The 18,136-nt window shown below is 54.2% G+C and overlaps 1 protein-coding gene across 2 annotated transcripts; it reads left to right on the top strand.

Annotated features, from left to right (window-relative positions):
* The first annotated feature begins 1,390 nt into the window (after positions 1-1,390).
* Positions 1,391-11,097, top strand: CDC25B (cell division cycle 25B). 2 transcript variants are annotated; one of them, XM_072800210.1, is made up of 16 exons: positions 1,398-1,748; positions 2,601-2,710; positions 3,336-3,387; positions 5,230-5,271; positions 5,485-5,521; positions 5,750-5,872; positions 5,981-6,103; positions 6,305-6,439; positions 6,793-6,873; positions 6,990-7,166; positions 7,336-7,431; positions 8,150-8,212; positions 8,373-8,471; positions 8,688-8,821; positions 9,503-9,614; positions 9,761-11,097. In XM_072800210.1, the coding sequence occupies exons 1-16, from the start codon at positions 1,549-1,551 to the stop codon at positions 9,899-9,901; spliced, it is 1,725 nt and encodes a 574-aa protein (XP_072656311.1). In that variant the 5' UTR covers positions 1,398-1,548; the 3' UTR covers positions 9,902-11,097. The 2 variants fall into 2 exon arrangements, with proteins under 2 accessions (XP_072656310.1, XP_072656311.1); XM_072800209.1 differs by having other exon boundaries at positions 1,391-1,748; positions 5,750-6,103.
* Positions 11,098-18,136: the final 7,039 nt, after the last annotated feature.

Below are 18,136 nucleotides of genomic sequence, written 5' to 3'. Positions count from 1 at the left end.
ACCTGAAACCTCAGCCCTGTCCAGCATGAAGCATAGCACCTGACACATCACAGAAGCTGAGAAAAATGTTGGGTGAAGGAAAAGTCATGATCTGCACCATCCTACCCCTCTTACATAGGACTGGGGTCTTTGTATCCCCTTCTTCCACAAGTCCCCTAGCCCACTCAGCCCCACACAGGCCAGGCCTTCCCTTCTGCCACTCCCACCCACTGCCCGTGGAACCAGAGGGATGAGGCTGCAGAGAAGGGAAGCAAAGCCTCAGTTCCTGCTTTCCTGAGCTGTGTTCCACCCAGCCAGAGGCCATCTCCTTGCAGGGGAGATGAGATGCAGAAGCACTTACTGCTAATTCACTTTTTACTGTAGCCTTCCAGGGCTCATTCCAGGAAAGCAGGATTGCTGAAAAGTCATCAGTTATAAGATGCTCATTTTAAACTAGTGACAGATTCCGTTTCCTTGGTCATCAAAGAAACACCAATTAAACAATGTGATGCCCTCGACATCACATTAGCCAAACCGTCAGTGGGCATGAGATTATTTCCATAACTTGGTTCTGAGGTTGGAACACTTTCTTTGGCCCCCCTCGCCAAAACCTCAGCCATTAGAGCCTCCACTGAGACTGCTGGAGAAAACAAGACCCCCTGGGGTCATCTGTAACCCGGGGCCCCATGAGTTACACGTAGGTCCCCACCTCGGGTCTACCTCCAGTGCCGGGTGTGTGGGGAGGCCCCGCTGGCTACTGACGCTTCACGGACACAGCGCGCTGCCAGCCGCTAGGGCCGGGAGGCTGCAGGAGCGCCGGGGGTGAATTTTTGCTCTATCACTTGCCTTGGGTGACCTTGAACGAGTTAATGAACTTCTTCACGCCTCAACATCCGAGTGGATGATAAAGTGGAGTGGCGAACACTGACCGCACGGTGAAGCCGCGGAGTGGAGCCTCTCACGGTGCCTGGCGGTGAGACTGTAGGTGGTGTTAAATCTCGGGGGGTGGGGGGAGAGGTCCCTCTGAGGCCACCCCAGCAGGTGTGGCTTCCCCAGGGACTTTCTGCACCGAGGGTAACTCCAGACCACGTCCCGAGAGGCAGAATTTGGGAAGCCAGGATCCTCGAGTCCTGGCTGGGGGAGCGACAGGACGGTGCGTGGAGGCTTCAGAGGTTCCCCAATTCCTTAGCCGCACCCGAAGCCGGGAACTGGGCTGGGCCGGGCTGGTCAGCCTCCGCGCCTTCCACCCCCGGCCCCGCCCTCGGCCCCGCCCTCCCCTACCCCGCGCCCCCATTGGCGGCGTCCGGCGGCGCGGCCGCTGTTATTTTTCGAATATATAAGGAGGTGGAGGTGGCAGCTGCTGCCGAGAGGCTTCCCGGACGGGCGGTCGGTCCCCGCGTCCCTCCACCCCGCCCCACCCTCCCCGCTTCCCTCTCCTCCCTCCTCCCTCGCTCCGGCCCCGAGGCTCTCCCCCCCCCCCGGGCCTGCTCCCCACCTCGTCCCGGGCAGCTGTGCCCCGCGTCGCCCCGCGCCCGGCCCTCCCGCCTGCCTCCTGCGGGCCCCGCCGCGATGGAGCTGCCCCAGCCGGAGCCCGCGCCCGCTCCGGCTCTCAGTCCGGTCTGCCTGGGCCGTGGAGCCGAGCGTCCCCGCCACCTCCTGGGCCTCCAGACGGGAGCTCACGGCCTCGTGGGGTCCCCGGAGCGCGCGGCCGCTTCCTCGCCGGTCACCACCCTCACCCAGACCATGCACAACCTCGCGGGGCTCGGCAGGTAGGGCGCCCCACCGACGCTGGGTGTGGGGTGAGGCCGGCACTGGGGTGTTGGTCCCTGGCCTCCTGTGGACCCCCGCGTGGGAGCCGAATCTGAGAAGCGGAGTGGGGAGGTGTCCTGGGGAGTGACTGGTTCAGGGATCTGGGACTAGGGCGATGAGGCCGGGTCTGTGCTGCCCACACCCTCCAGGTGGCTTGCTCCTGGCAGCGCGAGCCTCTGGAGACACCCGTCCCACCTACCACCCCCACACACACCCTCATGTGCCTCCACCATGCTGTCTCTCTAATCTCTGCCCTAACCACCACTATTTTGCCCCAGATAGTGGATCCTGAGCCTGGAGTGGGAAGTTGAGGGTGGCAGAGGAGCCTGGTTCTCTTATGTCCTCCTGTCTGTGCCCCTGCTCCCTCCACCCCCAGTTCTTTCTGGAGGTTAAGGGTTAAACACTGATCCTGCTTCCTGAGCAACCTGCAGTGTCCAGGCTGGGTTGCCCTCAGCAGCAGTGGAGAGCTAAGTCTTGCCCTTGCTCCAGAAAGGCTTGTGGATGAGTAGGGGTCTGAGGGGTTCCAGGAAGGGACTACTCTGCTGCCATCCCCCAGAATGGCCCTCAACCTACCTACTTGCTCTTGCCCTGGGCTCACCTCCTGAGGAACCCAAGAGGACCTTTCTTAACAAAGAAAAGCTACTTAGGGCCTCCGCAGAAGGCCTGAAAAGAGGGCAAGACCCTCAGAGCCATTGCCTCCCTGGGGCAATGGTGGGCCCTTCAGAGGTAGGTGGGTGGTGGGCACATAGGCCAGCCAGCCCTCAAGCCCCAGTTTACCTTCCTCCTTCCCTGGGTCCCTGTTGCCTTCTCAGTGAGACCCCAAAGCGGCAGGTGGGCAGCCTGCTCACAAGCCTATCCCTGTCCCGGAGGCGGGCATCTGAATCCTCCCTGTCGTCTGAGTCTTCTGAATCTTCTGATGCAGGTGAGGCTCAGGGGTGCCAGGGGACTTAGGGGGGCTGCCTGAGTCTCTCCACTTCCTTGCTGATCAGACTAACATTTCCCCTACAACCTGGTGGGCGCAGGAGCCTCCACCTGCTCACCCCTGTTGGGGCTCACCACACCCAGCCCAGACTGGCTGAGCGGGCAGTAGGGTGGGGCCCTCTGGGGGAGATGAGATCTTACCTATTTAAAACCAGGCGCCAAAGTCCCTGAACCACAGCCCCACCTGGGAGGCATCAGGGCTGAAAGTTGGTCATTTTATAGCGTTCACTTGCCTTCAGCTGTAACCTTTTCCTTTAAAAAAGCTGTTATCTCTTCTAAAACATATTGCTTTAAACCAGTTCAAGTAAAATGCTTAGCAAAGTTTTGGTTTAAAACCTATACCGAGGAGTTTCCCTAGTAAACAGGGAGTGGAGCCTTGCACGATTTCAGGGGCAGTGTGTCAGCCCTTGAGGTTCATACGTGGGTTTCTGTTTCACTATTTTTAAGTGTGTCAAGATCTAAAATAGAAACTGGTTTCTCCCTTTTCTGAATAGAGTTGGGACATGGTGGGGGAATATGTGCAGAAGATGCCACCACTTTTAGACCAAAGTGCTCTGTCCCCCCAGGTCTCTGTATGGATTCCCCCAGCCCCATGGATCCCCAGATGGCAGAGCAGACGTGAGTAGAGAAAAGAGATCCCCACTACCAAGGAGTTGGCCCCTGCCTTTGGGAATCTTGGTTCCAGCATAAACCCACTGGGGATGTCTGGGAGAGTGGACAGACCCTTCTAATCTGTGTGGTGTTGGGGGGTGGGGGGGACTCGTTGATCTCAAGTCCTGAGATTCTGCTTCCTGTCTCAGAGAAGGGCCTGGTCCCAAAGGAGCAGCTGAGTGTGGGCTCAGGGCCAGGTAGTGGGGACAGTCGCTACTGGGAGCAGTGGATACTTCAGCCAGCTCTTGGCCTATGGGATATAGGCCTGGTGTGTGTCCTGTTTTTCTTTTGCCTTTACACATGTTTTGTTTGTTTTTTTCTGTGAAATATCACTATTTTAAGTTATGCTCCAACCAGTTCAAAACTTTTAATTCACTGTAGTCCAAACAAAACAGTTGCTGCAGGTTGGTTCAGCCCTTGGCTGCCCTCTCAGCAACCTCTGCCTTCAGTGACACTTAACCCTTCTGGCCAACCCCTGGACCAGGCCCTTTGTGAGAGAGAATGGAGAGGGCCTTCTGCTCAGGACAGATCCTTACCCCTCGGTTGTGGGGCGTGAGTAGTATCTCCCGGATCACAGCTGTTCCCATCCAGCTGTTAGAGCCCCAGCAGGAAGAGCAGCTGCCAGGCAATAGTGGGGACAGCTGGGCATCCCCAAACTGGGCTCAGGGACTATGGCTTTGGGGTTAGGGTAGTGGCTGTCTTTCCTCCCACTGCCTTTGATTAGACTGGGCTGGGCCACAGGGTTTGTTCACAAACAGGAAACAGGGAGAGAACTCGGTGGGGGTGGGGGGGGGGTGGGCAGGGGAACTGCAGGTTGGGTTTTGGTGGCAACACAGAACTGTTCCTGCTTAACTCACGAGGCCCAGGTGCAGATTGGAAACCAAGCCAATAAAATTCATCATTCCTGATGCCAGGTTGTCTGGGCACAACCACTCCCCACCCCTGGGAGTCGTCTCCATGACATGAGCCCTCAGCGGGACCCCAACTTCTACACCTGCTTTGACAGTTACAGTTTCTCAGAAAGAAGCGTGTGTGTGTGTGTGTGTGTGTGTGTGTGTGTGTGTGTGTGGCGCGCCTGCACTCCCATAGACACACAAAAGCCCTGCGTGGCAGGTGGTCTCTGGTAACATAGCTAAGGGGTGGGGCTTATCTACAGAAGCTTGTGCCCCAGCCTCAAAAGGAACATCTGTTGGAATTCTTTGCCTGCTGGCCTCTTCTAAGGCAGGAGAAGGGGGTGGGACAGAGGCTGGGTCCTGCAGAATTCCAGAGGAGGGAGGAGAGGATGTGACCCTGAACATTTGTCGCTAGGGGGTCTGGCATGGCACACTAACCCAGGCCCCTGTCCTGGGGTCAGGACAGCCCCATGCAAGGGGAGGAAAGCCCAGTCCTGCTGGCATCCAGGCCCTGGAGATACCCACATTGTCTGCCACGGTCTGTCATCACGGGATGGATGGATGCCTTTCCTGGCGGCCATATGGCCCCGCCGAGATGATTTGCATACAGGTGGAAGGCCTGTGGGCAGGCTGGCGAGACCGTTGCCTTGGTAGCGCCTTAGCCACCCTGTGACCTGCCCCAGCTGTCTCTGTTGCTCCATTCTCTGGGTCCTCTTCCATTCAGGGCAGCCTTCAAAATCCCAAGCTGCTTCTCCCCCTCCCCAGTACCTGGACCCTGGAGAGTCATCATTCTTCCCTCTGCTTTCTACTGGCCTGAGCCCTGGCCCCAGGCCTTGTGGACCCTGGGGCCTGATGCTGGGGGTGGGCACTGGGCTGTAGTGGGAGGCGGGCTGCATGGGACTTTTCTCTCTCCTAGGTTTGAGCAGGCCATCCAAGCAGCCAGCCGGGTCATCCGAAAGTAAGTACCCCAGCCTTCCTAATGCAGGCTCTGGTGGTCTGCCTACCACAGGCTCTTCCCATGCCCACTGTTGGATGGAGTAGGCATGGGGAGGGTGCTCCTCCATTCCCTCCCAAAGGGATGCACAGAACTCTGTGGTGGAGGGGCATTCCGTGTGTTCTCCTTCACTGCCCCCTACTCTCCAGCCCTGACATGTCCTGTTTCCTCCTGCAGCAAGCAGTTTGCCATTCGACGCTTCCAGTCCTTGCCGGTGAGTGTCCTCTGAGGCCTGACACTGGAGGCTCAGGCACTGGCCAGGCTTGAGGAGGAACAGGAGGGATCCGGGGTCACCTCCCCAGAGGGTAGACTTGAACGGGTCTGGTGTCCCTGGTCTGGCTGTGGGAGATGGGGTTTTGGAGGTGGACGGGAGAAGGTAGGGCCAGGGCTGGTGCCAGAGGAATGCAGCCTTCAGTATCTGCTGCCCTACCTGGCTCTCTAGGTGAGGCTTCTGGGCCACAGCCCTGTGCTACGGAACATCACCAACTCCCAAGCACCTGGCAGCTGGAGGAAGAGTGAGGCGTGTGGCCGAGCTGCCCAGAGCTCTGGGGAGGACAAAGAGAATGTGCGCTTCCAGAAGGCTGGAGTGTGGGAGCACTTCAGGGAGAGAAGGAAGGGGGTGTGCTGGGATGGTTCTCTGGCATTTGATGACACCCACCCATGTTGCCCACAGGATGGGTTTGTCTTCAAGATGCCATGGAAACCCCCACATCCCAGCCATGCCCATGCTTCAGCAGAGTGGGCTGACCGCAGAGAAGCCTTTGCCCAGAGACCAAACTCAGCCCCTGACCTGATGGTACATCAGGAGAGCTGAACCGTGCAGGGCGGGCTTGCATGTAGGGTGGGTGCCCTTAAAGGCAGCCTGAGGAGAGGGGGAGGGGGATTCTGAACCCTTAGGCAGTGGGGAGCCTTTTTCTCAGAAGGATGGGGGTGGGGGCTGCCTTGAGTCCCCACCCCTGAGCAGCCTGTGTCTGTCCCCCACCACCACCCTGCACAGTGTCTCACCCCTGAGCGGAAGATGGAAGTAGAGGAGCTGAGTCCTCCGGCCCGATGCCACTTCTCCTTGATTGCCCCCCGGGGGGCCTCCGAAGAAGATGATGGATTTGTGGACATCCTGGAGAGTGACTTAAAGGTAACCAGTCTTGCCCCACCAGGCCATCCACCTCCCAAGGCCTGTGAGACTATGACATCATTCCAATTTCAGAAGAGGAATCGGAGCTGATGGAGTCACAGTGTGACCTCTGGCCTACCAGAGACCAGCAGGTGGCTGGTGCTGCAGTGAGGGAGGGTGCTGCAGGGCAGAGACAGGTCCGACCCTTCCACGTGGCTGCGCTTCTCAAGCAAAGTGGGGGGTTTCCTGGTCCTAGGGGACCACCCTGCGTGGATGGGCTGGCAGAGCCAAGGAGGGCCTTGCTGGAGGACTTGGGGCCTAAAGTGTTGCCTTTGCCTGAGGGTGTGACCCTATACTTGCTGATTTGGCCTCAGGATGATAATGCAGTACCCCCGGGCATGGAGAGCCTCATTAGCGCCCCACTGGTCAAGACCTCAGAAAAGGAGGAAGAGCAGGTGGGTCTCTGGGGGGCCCACCACCCTCAGAACTTGGAGTGGGGCCCTACCCTCCAGATGGGGTTGGTAGAGGGCAGGGGCTGGGCACTCTGACCCCGACCTGCCACTCCTGCCAGGACCTCATCATGTACAGCAAGTGCCAGCGGCTCTTCCGTTCTCCATCCATGCCCTGCAGCGTGATCCGACCCATCCTCAAGAGGCTGGAGCGGCCCCATGACCGGGACCTGCCCATACAGAACAAGCGGAGGAGGAGTGGGACTCTTCCAGAGGAGCCACGGGAGGCCGAAGAACCTGTGGGTGCCCTCCTGGGGTGGGGTGGGGCAGCCACTGTCCAAGTCTACCCTGCAAGCTCTTCTTGGCTGGATCTGTGACAGAGGACAGGTGCAGGGAAAGAGGTACCAGCCAAACGGGGGCACTGAGGGGCAGCCTCACCCCTGACCCTGGCCACCATCTACCCTGCAGAAAGCCCGTGTGCTCCGCTCCAAGTCCTTGTGTCATGATGAGATTGAAACCATCCTGGACAGTGACCACCGAGAACTGATTGGGGATTACTCCAAGGTACTAGCAGTGAGGGGGACGCTCAGGAGGCTCGACCCCTGTGTGACCCCTGAGCTCAGCAGCTGCTTTGGTACCTCCCCCTCCCCACCCACGTCCCAGGCTTTGTCCTTTATTTTCACCTAGACTCCTCTCTCTGGCTCTCCTTAGTTTCCTGATTCTACCCCAAATCTGTCTGGGGCATCAGCTGTTAGTATGGAAACAGTTTCCAAGGTTGAAACACATCTAGCTTGTAGCCTCCTCTGGCCTTGTCTCGTGGGGCAAGAAGTTCATCTCTTATGTTCCCTTCTTCATTTCCCCTGGGGGAACGGGGTTGTTCCCTGGATATCAGACTGAGAAGTGCCTCTTGGTTGCTATGGGAACCAGAGCTGAATTTGAAGGTCAAAGCAGGTGTGGCCCTCTGGGCTACTAGTCTTGCCAATTTCACCTTTTTCCTCCTCTCTGTCTCTTTCTCCCATCTCCCTTTCTTTCTTTTTTTTTTTTTTTTATAATTTTTTTTTTTAATTTTTATTTATTTGTGATAGTCACAGAGAGAGAGAGAGAGAGAGAGGCAGAGACACAGGCAGAGGGAGAAGCAGGCTCCATGCACCGGGAGCCCGACATGGGATTCGATCCCGGGTCTCCAGGATCGCACCCTGGGCCAAAGGCAGGCGCCAAACCGCTGCGCCACCCAGGGATCCCCCATCTCCCTTTCTCAATCTCTCTCTCTCCTTCCCTTCAGGCCTTCCTTCTGCAGACTGTGGATGGAAAGCACCAAGATCTCAAGTACATCTCACCAGAAACGGTACACAGGGATGAGCCATTCTCCAGGCACAATTAGGGTGGCTGTTTGCCTGTTAACCTTCCTTGGGGGGATGGGCTGCATAGGCCAAATTGGTGGTAGGGTTGAGGTCAGCCCCTTCCTGCCAGCCTGACTTGCCAGGACCCACCTCTGTGGCCCACAGATGGCAGCCCTGCTGGCAGGCAAGTTCAGCAACATCGTGGAGAGGTTTGTGATTGTGGACTGCAGGTACCCCTACGAGTATGAAGGCGGGCACATCAAGGTGAGGTGGGCTGATGGGGACAGGCCCTGAAGATCCATCTGTTCTATCCTTCTTCTGTGGGGAGGGTGAATCAGTGGAGGGCGGCTGCACCCTCTCATAGGGGAAAGATCCTGTCTAGTAAGAAGTGGAATCACCTGTTTGAAAGTTGGGGATTGCAAAGGAGGGACCTGCCACTCAGCCCCAGGGCTGTGGTCTGACCTCTAACTCCTCTGGCAGACTGCCGTGAACCTGCCCCTGGAAAGGGACGCTGAGACCTTCCTGCTACAGAGCCCCATCACACCCTGTAATCTGGACAAGAGAATCATCCTCATTTTCCACTGTGAATTCTCATCTGAGCGTGGTCCCCGCATGTGAGTCAGCTAGCTAGTATCTGCTCCTGACCTTCCCTGCCGGCTTTTGGGTGCTGGAGCCATCTGATACCCAAGAGGCCTAAGCTATGCTTCAGCCCCTCCTAGACCTGGGCCTAGTCTCCTGGCACCTTGGAACAGAACTCACCCTACCTTCTTGTGCATGGCACACTCTTCCCACCTCCCTCTCCCCATCCTTCTCATCAGGCCTTATGTCCACCTTTATCCATTGTCACCACCCAAAGTCTGGTTCTAGGTCTCCAGCAGTGTTCTTAATACCCAAGGACCCAGTCCCACTCCTCAGTGATGCTGGCCCTTCCAGGGTTTGACTGATCTTTCTGCTCCCCACCTCTCATGCTCACTAAGTCTTGTCCAGATCTCTCAAATTGTATCCACTTCTCTCCTTTATGCTTCTTCTTTATCTGTCCAGGTCTGTTATATCTAACAAAGACTGTGAATTGCCTTCTAGAAACAACTCCTTTGATCTACCTCCTCATCTCCCCAACTTCTTCTGGACCCAAAAATGTTCTAAATGATCTAAAACATTCTTATGGCTGACATTCCTGCATTCAAGCCTTCTGTGGCTCCCCAAGGCCCACAAAGTTGTGGGTGCAATGAACTGGTCTCCTGAGGTATATCCTGCCGCACACCCAGTTCTGACTCCCACATCCCTGCTGGTCCCAGGTGCCGTTTCATCAGGGAACGTGACAGAACCGCCAATGACTACCCCAGCCTCTACTACCCTGAGATGTATATCCTTAAGGGCGGCTATAAGGAGTTCTTCCCACAGTACCCGGTACCATGGGTCAGGGTGGCTGAAGCCTTCATGGGAGGGCCGGGCTGCGGGAAAGGGCCCAGCTAGCAGGTAGCCCAGGGAGAAGGGAGGTTTCCTTCCAGAGTTCCCATTCCGCTGTATTGACTGGCACTCCCATCCTCCTTTAGACTTTTTGTGAGCCCCAGGACTACCGGCCTATGAACCATGAAGCCTTCAAGGATGAGCTGAAGACCTTCCGCCTCAAGACTCGCAGCTGGGCAGGGGAGCGGAGCCGGCGGGAGCTCTGTAGCCGCCTGCAGGACCAGTGAAGGGCCAGTGCCAGTCCTGCCTATCTTCTTTGCCTCACTGCCTGTGTGCCAGCCACCCAGGAGCCCGAGGGTCTGCTGGAGGCCCCAGGTGCCATCCAGGGGCAGGACAGCGAGGGTGTCCTGTCTGCCCCCAGCCCATGTCTCACTTTAATCATATTCCATATCTTCATGCCACCCTCACCCCACCCCACCCTGTCCCACCTCACCTCACCTCAGCCCAGCCCAGCCCAGGACAGCCCTGCCCCTGGAAGAGCCCAGTCTGTTGACTTTGTGAAATTGGATTAAGTCTAGCTCAAAGGAAGTATTTTGTGTCCAGTGGAAACTTTTTGCTCTTTTTTTTTTTTTCCCCCTTCCTTGAGTTAGCCCTTTGTCTTCTTGTGTCCAGAAAAGCCCCCTCTTTCCTAGGGGCTTTGTTTGTATGTGGCTGGAGAAATGCCACAGCCCCGCAGGGATGGGCCAAAGCAGACCTCCTCCCTGGCCCGGGAGTTGGCACTCCTGTTGTGTCTGCCATGTTCCCTTTCTCTTCCTCTCTCTCTCCTGTCCTTCCACATGAACACCTCTAGCACAAACAGAAGCTCTTACTCTTTCCTGTTTCAGTGTTACCTACATGTTTGATTTGTCTGATCTGTTGCCCATCTCAGGGTATACATAGGCTGATATTTAGGTTCCTCTATCCACTTGGGGTTAGAGACTCCAAACATTCATTAGCCACTTGACCATGGCTTCCGTTGCCTCAGAAAGGGATGTCCTCCTCAGGGGCCTTTGGGGGAGGGCTAAGGCCTACATCCTCAGCCCCCGGCAGCCCAGCCCCCACTGCTGTGAACCCCAGGGCCTGACTTGTCAGAATTCGCTGCTGTCTTGTTGTGGAGGGACAGATGGATGAATGGATGATGGATGGATGGATGGATGGCCACGAATGCCCAATGTCTCACACACACAAACTGCTGAATGGAAGCATTTCAGTGAGCATGACAGCCTGCGGCAAGAATATACATGTCTGTTTGTGTGGACAAAATCTTCATATTTTAAGGTTTGGAAATATTCAAGACAAAATGTCATGGAAGCAATGAAACCAAGGATGGAGCCACATCTGGATTCCAAATCTCAGGATGTGTGGAGGGCTGTGCTTCAAGGCCTTGTTGGTTGATTCATCTGTTTGCACCTTGGTTCAATAAAGCACTGAGCAAGCTACATAACTGGCATCATGTCCTGTGGGCCTTTGGCCAGAACTTGGCAGACCATGAGGGTGGGTTGAAGGCCAGAAGATGCCTGTGGAGGTGGCCTCATGTTCTTGCCCCCAACGCAGCCTCTCCTATCCATCATGTGGCTACTCCAGCACCTCTGAACTCCCCCTTCCTAAACTGTATGAAGGGGGCCAAAATGACCCTGTCACTGCTCAAGAATTGTCAGTGACTCTCCACTGGCCCCAGGATAAACTTAGAAGACTCCTGGCAGGGCCCTTTAGGACCTGGGCCCTCCCCAGCTCCATTCCTCATCTCTTGACTCAAATACCCATACCTTGCTCTTTGCATTGCCTTCATTTGCATCTGTTGCGTCATCAGGAATGTTCTCCCCCATCTGTTATTCCTCCTTTGAGACTCAATTTCAAATGTCCCCTCCTCCCAGGAGCCTTCCTACCCTGTCAGAGAAATGACTTTCCTCTCTGTATCCCCAGCACCCAGCAGAGAGGTTCCACCACCTAGGAGATGCCAAGTTCAAGATCAAGAGAGGGCTGATCCAGGAGAACCGGTCCCAAGCCCAAACCTAGTACCTCAGGAGATTTCCTCAGAATACCACTGCAGGTGACCTCTGCCCCCAAATGTGAGTCTGGTGGTAGGGCCTCCTTCGCACATGTACAACTGAGGTACTTCCTGATAGAGTGCAAACAACATGTTGGGCATCATTACCACTTCTGTCAAAGTCCACCTACCTTCTGACTAGGTAGTGCCAATGATGATTCACTTCATTTTGCAGATGGGAAAATGAAAGACATTTCCTGTTAGGGCAACAAGGGGCTCCAGATTCCCAGGCTGAATCTAAATGATGCTTGTCCTATCTCTAGCTTTACCACCACCCCCCCCAAGATTCTTATGCCCAAAGACTGAATCTCCTTCCCCCCGCCCCCAGCCCTGGGCACTGTCATACTGAGATTTGCCAGCTCCACTCGGCTTAGATGGTCTCAGGAAGCCCCACTCCCTCCTTCCTGGTTATACAGAGGAGGAAGGCTGTGGGATGCCCAGAGAGGACATATGCTTGCCCCCAAGTGACAAGCAGATACACGTTGAGCAGGCATTTCAGCTGCCCAGGATTCTCCTACTCCTTGGTCCCAGCCAACAGGGTGGGGTTAGGCTGCCTTGCTCCTACTCTGAGTGTCCTCTTTCCACTCCATGGGTCAGGATCAGGCCACATGGGGAGGAGAGAGCAATGGGTGCTGAGTGTCTAACAATGCCCAGGCTGTGTGCCAGGTGCTGACATTCAAGGCTACATCTGTTCCCTTCATATCACACCATCAGAGTCATAACTGTGGTCACAAGGCATTTAGACTGTTCCATTTACCTATTGTCTCCTAAGCTTACCAGGTAGGTATATAGCTCATTTTGCAAGGGAAGAGAAGGAGGCAGGGAGGGGGCCTTGGTCAACCCAGGGAACACAACTTTCTCCAGAGAGGGTCCTGGTGCGACATATACCCTGAGGGGAGTGGGCCTGAGCCTGGTAAAGGGAATGCCAGAGGTTTGTCCCTCCAACTCAGGCCAGGACCCCATCCATCTACTCCTGGGAAATCCAGGAGATGGGGCAGAGGAGTTCCAATCCCTCCTCCTCCCCAGCAAGAGCGGTAACTTTCTTCCTGGATGCTCATAAAGGGGAGCAGATCAGGCAAGGAAGCGGTTTAAAATCCTGGGCTGTTGGCCAGTTTTAAAGGTTGTTTTGCTTGAGCCAGGGCGGGGCAGGAATTCCAGCCTGGGAGCAGTCTGCTTCCATGGTTAAAGAGCTTCATGGGGCCAGGACTGGCCAAGTCAGTGGGCTCTGGTGAGATCTGGACATCTGAATTGCTCACTGGGTCACTTTTTTTTTTTTAAGATTTTATTTATTCTTGAGAGAAGAAAGAGAGATGGAGACATAGGCAGATAGAGAAGTAGGCTCCCCATGAGGAGCCCGATGTGGGACTCGATCCCAGGATCCCGGGATCACGCCCTGAGCCAAAGGCAGATGCTCAACCACTGAGCCACCCAGGTGTCCCTCACTGGGTCACTTGTAATATCAATTTTTAAAAATGTTTTCTTTTTAAATTAAAGAATAATCAACATTTCCTCAAGGGCACACATGCTTAAGCATAGAGCATAGACCCAAGGAACTACCACACAGCTCAAGATACAGGACCTTTCTAGAATCCCACAGGGGTCTCTTGTGTTCCCTCACTCCAAGGGTCCCCCAGTATTCTCACCTCTATCATGGTAGATTCGTTTCTCCTATTCTTGAGCTTTGTATACACAAAATCCTACAGTTCATAGTTTTATGTCTGGCTTCTTTCAGATTTTGAGATTCGTTTATCTTTCCTTTAGCAGTGCTTTGTTCTTTTCATTGTTGTATAGTATTTCATCATATGAATACACTCCTAAATTGAATTGTTCGTTTTATATTTTTTTCTTTCAGTTTTCAATTAAAAAATTAAGATACAATTTATATGCAGTCAAATTCACCCATCTGAGCATCTGGTTCAGTTTTGAGTTGTGACAAATGGATGCAGTTGTGTAACCACCATCACTGCCACCAGGATATGGAACATTTTCATTCTGCCCTCACTAGATTCTTTGGGGTGATCTCAAATGGTATTGGGAATATACTCAGGAGTGGAATTGCTGGGTCGAGATGCGTTCCATGCAGCTTTAGTGTTTTCCACATGGTTGCTATAATGTTACCTTCCCACAAGCAGAGTCTGAGAGTTCTGGTGCTCCATATACTCTTCAAAATTGGTGAATTTTGGGACATCTGGGTGGCTCAGTGCTTGGGTATCTGCCTTTGGCTCAGAGCGTGATCCCGGGGTCCGGGATCGAGTCCTGCATCAGGATCCTTGCAGAGAGCCCGCTTCTCCCTCTGCCTAGGTCTCTGCCTCTCTCTCTGTCTCTCATGAATAAATAAAGAAATAAAGCCTTTAAAAAATTGGTGAATTTTAATTTCTCTCTCTTAGCCAGGAAATGTGATTGTTGTTTAGAACAAAGGGCTCTGTGAAGTGCTGAACCTACACATTGTGGCATAGCAGCAGAAGGTTTCAAGCATTATAAACCCAGCTTGTTTTCCAACTCTCCTATATTGAAGTAATGGTCTTAATTTTCTCCTCAGGCCAGATTCTTTAAAAAGTTAAAGTGACTCTTTGGAGTTAATTGGCTGTATGTTATTGGCTTGAGTCTGTCCACTGACAACAGCTCACAGCCATCTAGAAAACTTGGGATATTTACCAGGTCTTCATCCTTGGAATTGAACACATAGGACCCATTTTCCAGAGACAATAAAACTGTTGGTACAGAAAGGAGGGATATTTAGACAAGGAGGTCCACAGCCTCATGGAATCTGGAAACAATCAGGAGAGGGAAGTTGAGTAATGGTGAAGTTGCCGTTCTACAGCCAGGAAAGTCATGCCTTGAGAGAACGCTGCAGGATGTGGACTTGTTCACAATCAATTGTTCAAAGAAGACAACTGGTTATGGGACAGAAGGTAAGAAGTATTCCCACCCAACCCACACAGGAATTTGTGTGGGTGCCAGGCAGTATGCTGCTAGGGCTGCCTCTGCCCCACCTCGCCAGCATCAGCACACACCCCTGGGAGGGGGTGGTGTGCCTGCAGTGGCAGCCAGGCTCTGAGTCAGCAGGGCTGGGGCAGCAGGAGGGGAGGGAGCCTCACGTGGCTGGGCTTGAGCTGCCTCGTGGGGCCTCCTGGCTGTCAGCCCTGCAGGAAGCTCCACTGTTTGAAAGGACGAATCACACATGGCCCCATCCCCCTGGAGCCCAGCCAAGACTACTTCCATGGGGCCTGGGGCTCCCCAAGGGTGGGATGGAGCTCCTAGGGTTGGGTTGTAGAAGGTAAGCAAGGCTGGGGTTGGAGGAGGCTTATCACCTTCTGGAGCCAGGAGCAGGGGCTGAGTCAGCCCCTGGGGTAACTATCAGGGGACAGGAGAGAAGGGAACACGCAGGGGAGGGGAGAGAGCAGGCTGAAATCTATTGATGTGCATACCTCCCTTAGCACATGTGTCACATCAGGAAAGTTACTTGATCTCACTGTGTCTTAATTGCCGCATCTGTAAAATGGGGATTGTAAAGCCCCTCCTTCAAAGAGTCGTGGGTTGGATCAAATAAGTGAGTGTATGTAAAGCACTCAGAACAAAGACTATCTACAGCAAGTGCCATACAAGAGTCTGCTATGGCTGTTATGACTTAGGGCCAGTGTGAGGATTACAAGATCAGACAGATAGAAGGGATGGGCCTGAAGACAATTAAAAGAAAGGCTCCAGGCTGAGAGTTTCCTTCCTTTCTGTGCATGGGCAAGCCCCTGGGTGATGGGTTGTAAGAGAAAAGCCCAGAAGCTATGTGTACGCTGGTGGCCTACTGCACCAGTCCAGGCAGCAGTTAGGAAGTTGTGGAAGATGTGGCAGAGACAGAGGAGGAGGCTATTGGTGTGGCCAGTGGGAGGCTGCTTGCACAGGGCAATGCCATCTCTGAGGTGGCCTAAGGAGGAGGAAGAGGACACAATGACAAGGCTTGTCTGACTTTGGTCCCCTTTATTCTAAGACAACCTTATCTATTTAATCTCAGCTCATCTGGATTCTCAAAAAACCAGATCCCTTCTTAGTTTGCTGCTCTACTCTTCAAGAAACAGCTAGACATCGTAAACTGGGAGTGATTCAAAAAATCCACTGCCTGGGACTAGCAGATTCCATCCAACAGCCCTCCCCACATCCAGAAGTAGGTGGTTGCTCAACTAGTCTGGCCTGAGGACTCAGGATCTGTAAAGATCACTAATAAGGGTTTCTAGCTGTCAAGACCCCATGGGGCTGTCTCCGAGGAGTGAGCTCCCTACCTGAAAGTGTGTAAGTAGGACCCAGGGGTTGGTCCTAATGTCCAGGAGAAGCAGCGCAGCTTCCCAAGCCAGGCTGCCCACCAGCGAATAAGGACCCTGCTGTGGCTTGGGTAGGTGGGGAATGGAACCTGTTTTCCAAATTGAATCAGTATGTCACTGTGCACACATCATAGTGGTGGGCACCAAGGGGTATCGGAAAAGGCAGGAACCAGGCTGCCTGCCACTGTGGGGTTGGCCTCACCCTGACATGGGCAGACAGCAGTGGAGGGTGGGAGTATAGGGAAGGGGCCAATGCAAGAAGCTTGTAGGCACCCCCGCCCCCCCAATTCAGAGCACCACTGAGAAGAACAGGGCTGGGGAGTGGGGTGATGAGCACCTCTGCCCACAGCCAGAGGGAGGGGAGGAGAAATGACAGACAGGAAGGTGTGGTTCCCCAGCCACTTCTAGACAGGTGGGCCAGGCCTTAAATCCAGCCACCTGCTTCCTTGAAGCTCCTCTAATTTTTTTGTAGTGCTTTCTTTCTTTCTTTTTTTTATTTATTAATGATAGAGAGAGAGAGAGGCAGAGACACAGGCAGAGGGAGAAGCAGGCTCCATGCACCGGGAGCCCGACGTGGGATTCGATCCCCGGTCTCCAGGATCACGCCCTGGGCCAAAGGCAGGCGCCAAACCGCTGCGCCACCCAGGGGTCCCTGTAGTGCTTTCATTTTACTTTTTCCCCCTTCTCTCCTCAGTTTCTGTTTCTACCTCACTCTCTCTCTCCTTCTGTTCATATCCCATAAACCCATACCTGTTGTATGCCTGGCTCAGCTGCAATCTCTAAGGTAACTGCTATGAAAGCCTCATACACAAGAGCATGCAACATGAGTTACCTTCAGCACACTCAGACTGTTCCATTTTGTCTTCAGGGCAGGTCTTATAACTCCAAGAAGTAAGTACCAGGAGGTTCAGCCTGTCCGTCCCTCTGCCTGACTCCCATCCATCCAGAAGGCCCCATTTGCTTTCCAGTGCTGACCAACACCTCTCTGACACCTTCTCCTATCCTGCCTCTGTATTAAGGGTTGTCAACACTTATTGACTTACTGAGTGCCTACCATGTGCCAGGCAACATCCTGACCACTCCACACACTGCCTCAATTAGGAATGAATTAGACTGTATATGACAGCAACTCCACACAGCTGTTGAGCAAGATCAACATGTGTGCTCTTCCCACAAGGCTCTGCAGCATCTAGGGGGACCCAGGCTCCTTCCTGCCTCGCTGTCCTCAGCATAGGGCTTTTGATCTGAAGGCACAGGTTGGCTGAAGGCTGTAAAAATTCGGGAATGGCACCTGACTCAACTCTGCTTTTTTTTTTTTTATAAAGTTTATCTTTTTTTTATTTATTTTTTAAATTTTTATTTATTTATGATAGTCACAGAGAGAGAGAGAGAGGCAGAGACATAGGCAGAGGGAGAAGCAGGCTCCATGCACCAGGAACCCGATGTGGGATTCGATCCCGGGTCTCCAGGATCGTGCCCTGGGCCAAAGGCAGGTGCCAAACCGCTGCGCCACCCAGGGATCCCTCAACTCTGCTTTTTATCAGGACACCCAACCTGAGTCTTCCACAGCCTTCTATGGAAGTGGCTCAGGCTAGCTTCTCACTGCCGCCTCCTTCACATACCTTGCACAGGGCCGGCCAGCCAGCCCCTCGGCGGCCTGGGACTTGGAGTGGATTCACTGCCTAAGGAATGGACAGAGGCTGGAATGCTGTCTTCCAGATGCCAGGTGGCCCCCAGCAACCAGAGCCCTCTGCCAGCTCTCTGCTATAATCAGCTTGTAATCAGCCAGCAGACATGGGTTCTGGCCCAGAGTGATAGGGACCAGGAACCAGGAACTGAGCCAACATGACCCCCAGCCTTGTGACTGAGTCCCCACACCGCCTCTGGGCCTGCCTCTCCATCTACAAATACAATATTATGTGTTGTACCTTTGGTCAAAATGCCCACCTGCCCTGGCCAGCCCCCCAGCTACCTCCTCTAGACTTCCTTCAGTGCCCCCCTGCTCACATCCTATGGCCAGAGGGGCCCAGAGTACATGCCCTGCCCTCGGAGGGTCCTTGCCTGAGCTGCCCTGCCCTTCATTTCTTCAGTCACCAAGGAGTGTGTTCTTGTTGGCTCCAGGTCTG

Source organism: Canis lupus, chromosome 26 (assembly GCF_048164855.1).
Source record: "Canis lupus baileyi chromosome 26, mCanLup2.hap1, whole genome shotgun sequence".
NCBI classification, from domain to species: Eukaryota; Metazoa; Chordata; class Mammalia; order Carnivora; family Canidae; genus Canis; species Canis lupus.
Note: the sequence above shows the minus strand (reverse complement) of the source record. Positions and strands in the feature narration are given on the sequence as shown.

Coding starts and splice junctions, on each gene's coding strand:
- CDC25B (XM_072800209.1), top strand. CDS start 1,549: ATGGAGCTGCCCCAGCCGGAGCCCGCGCCCGCTCCGGCTCTCAGTCCG. Junction 6,874..6,989: donor CAGAAAAGGAGGAAGAGCAG/GTGGGTCTCTGG, acceptor CACTCCTGCCAG/GACCTCATCATGTACAGCAA. Junction 8,213..8,372: donor AGTACATCTCACCAGAAACG/GTACACAGGGAT, acceptor TGTGGCCCACAG/ATGGCAGCCCTGCTGGCAGG.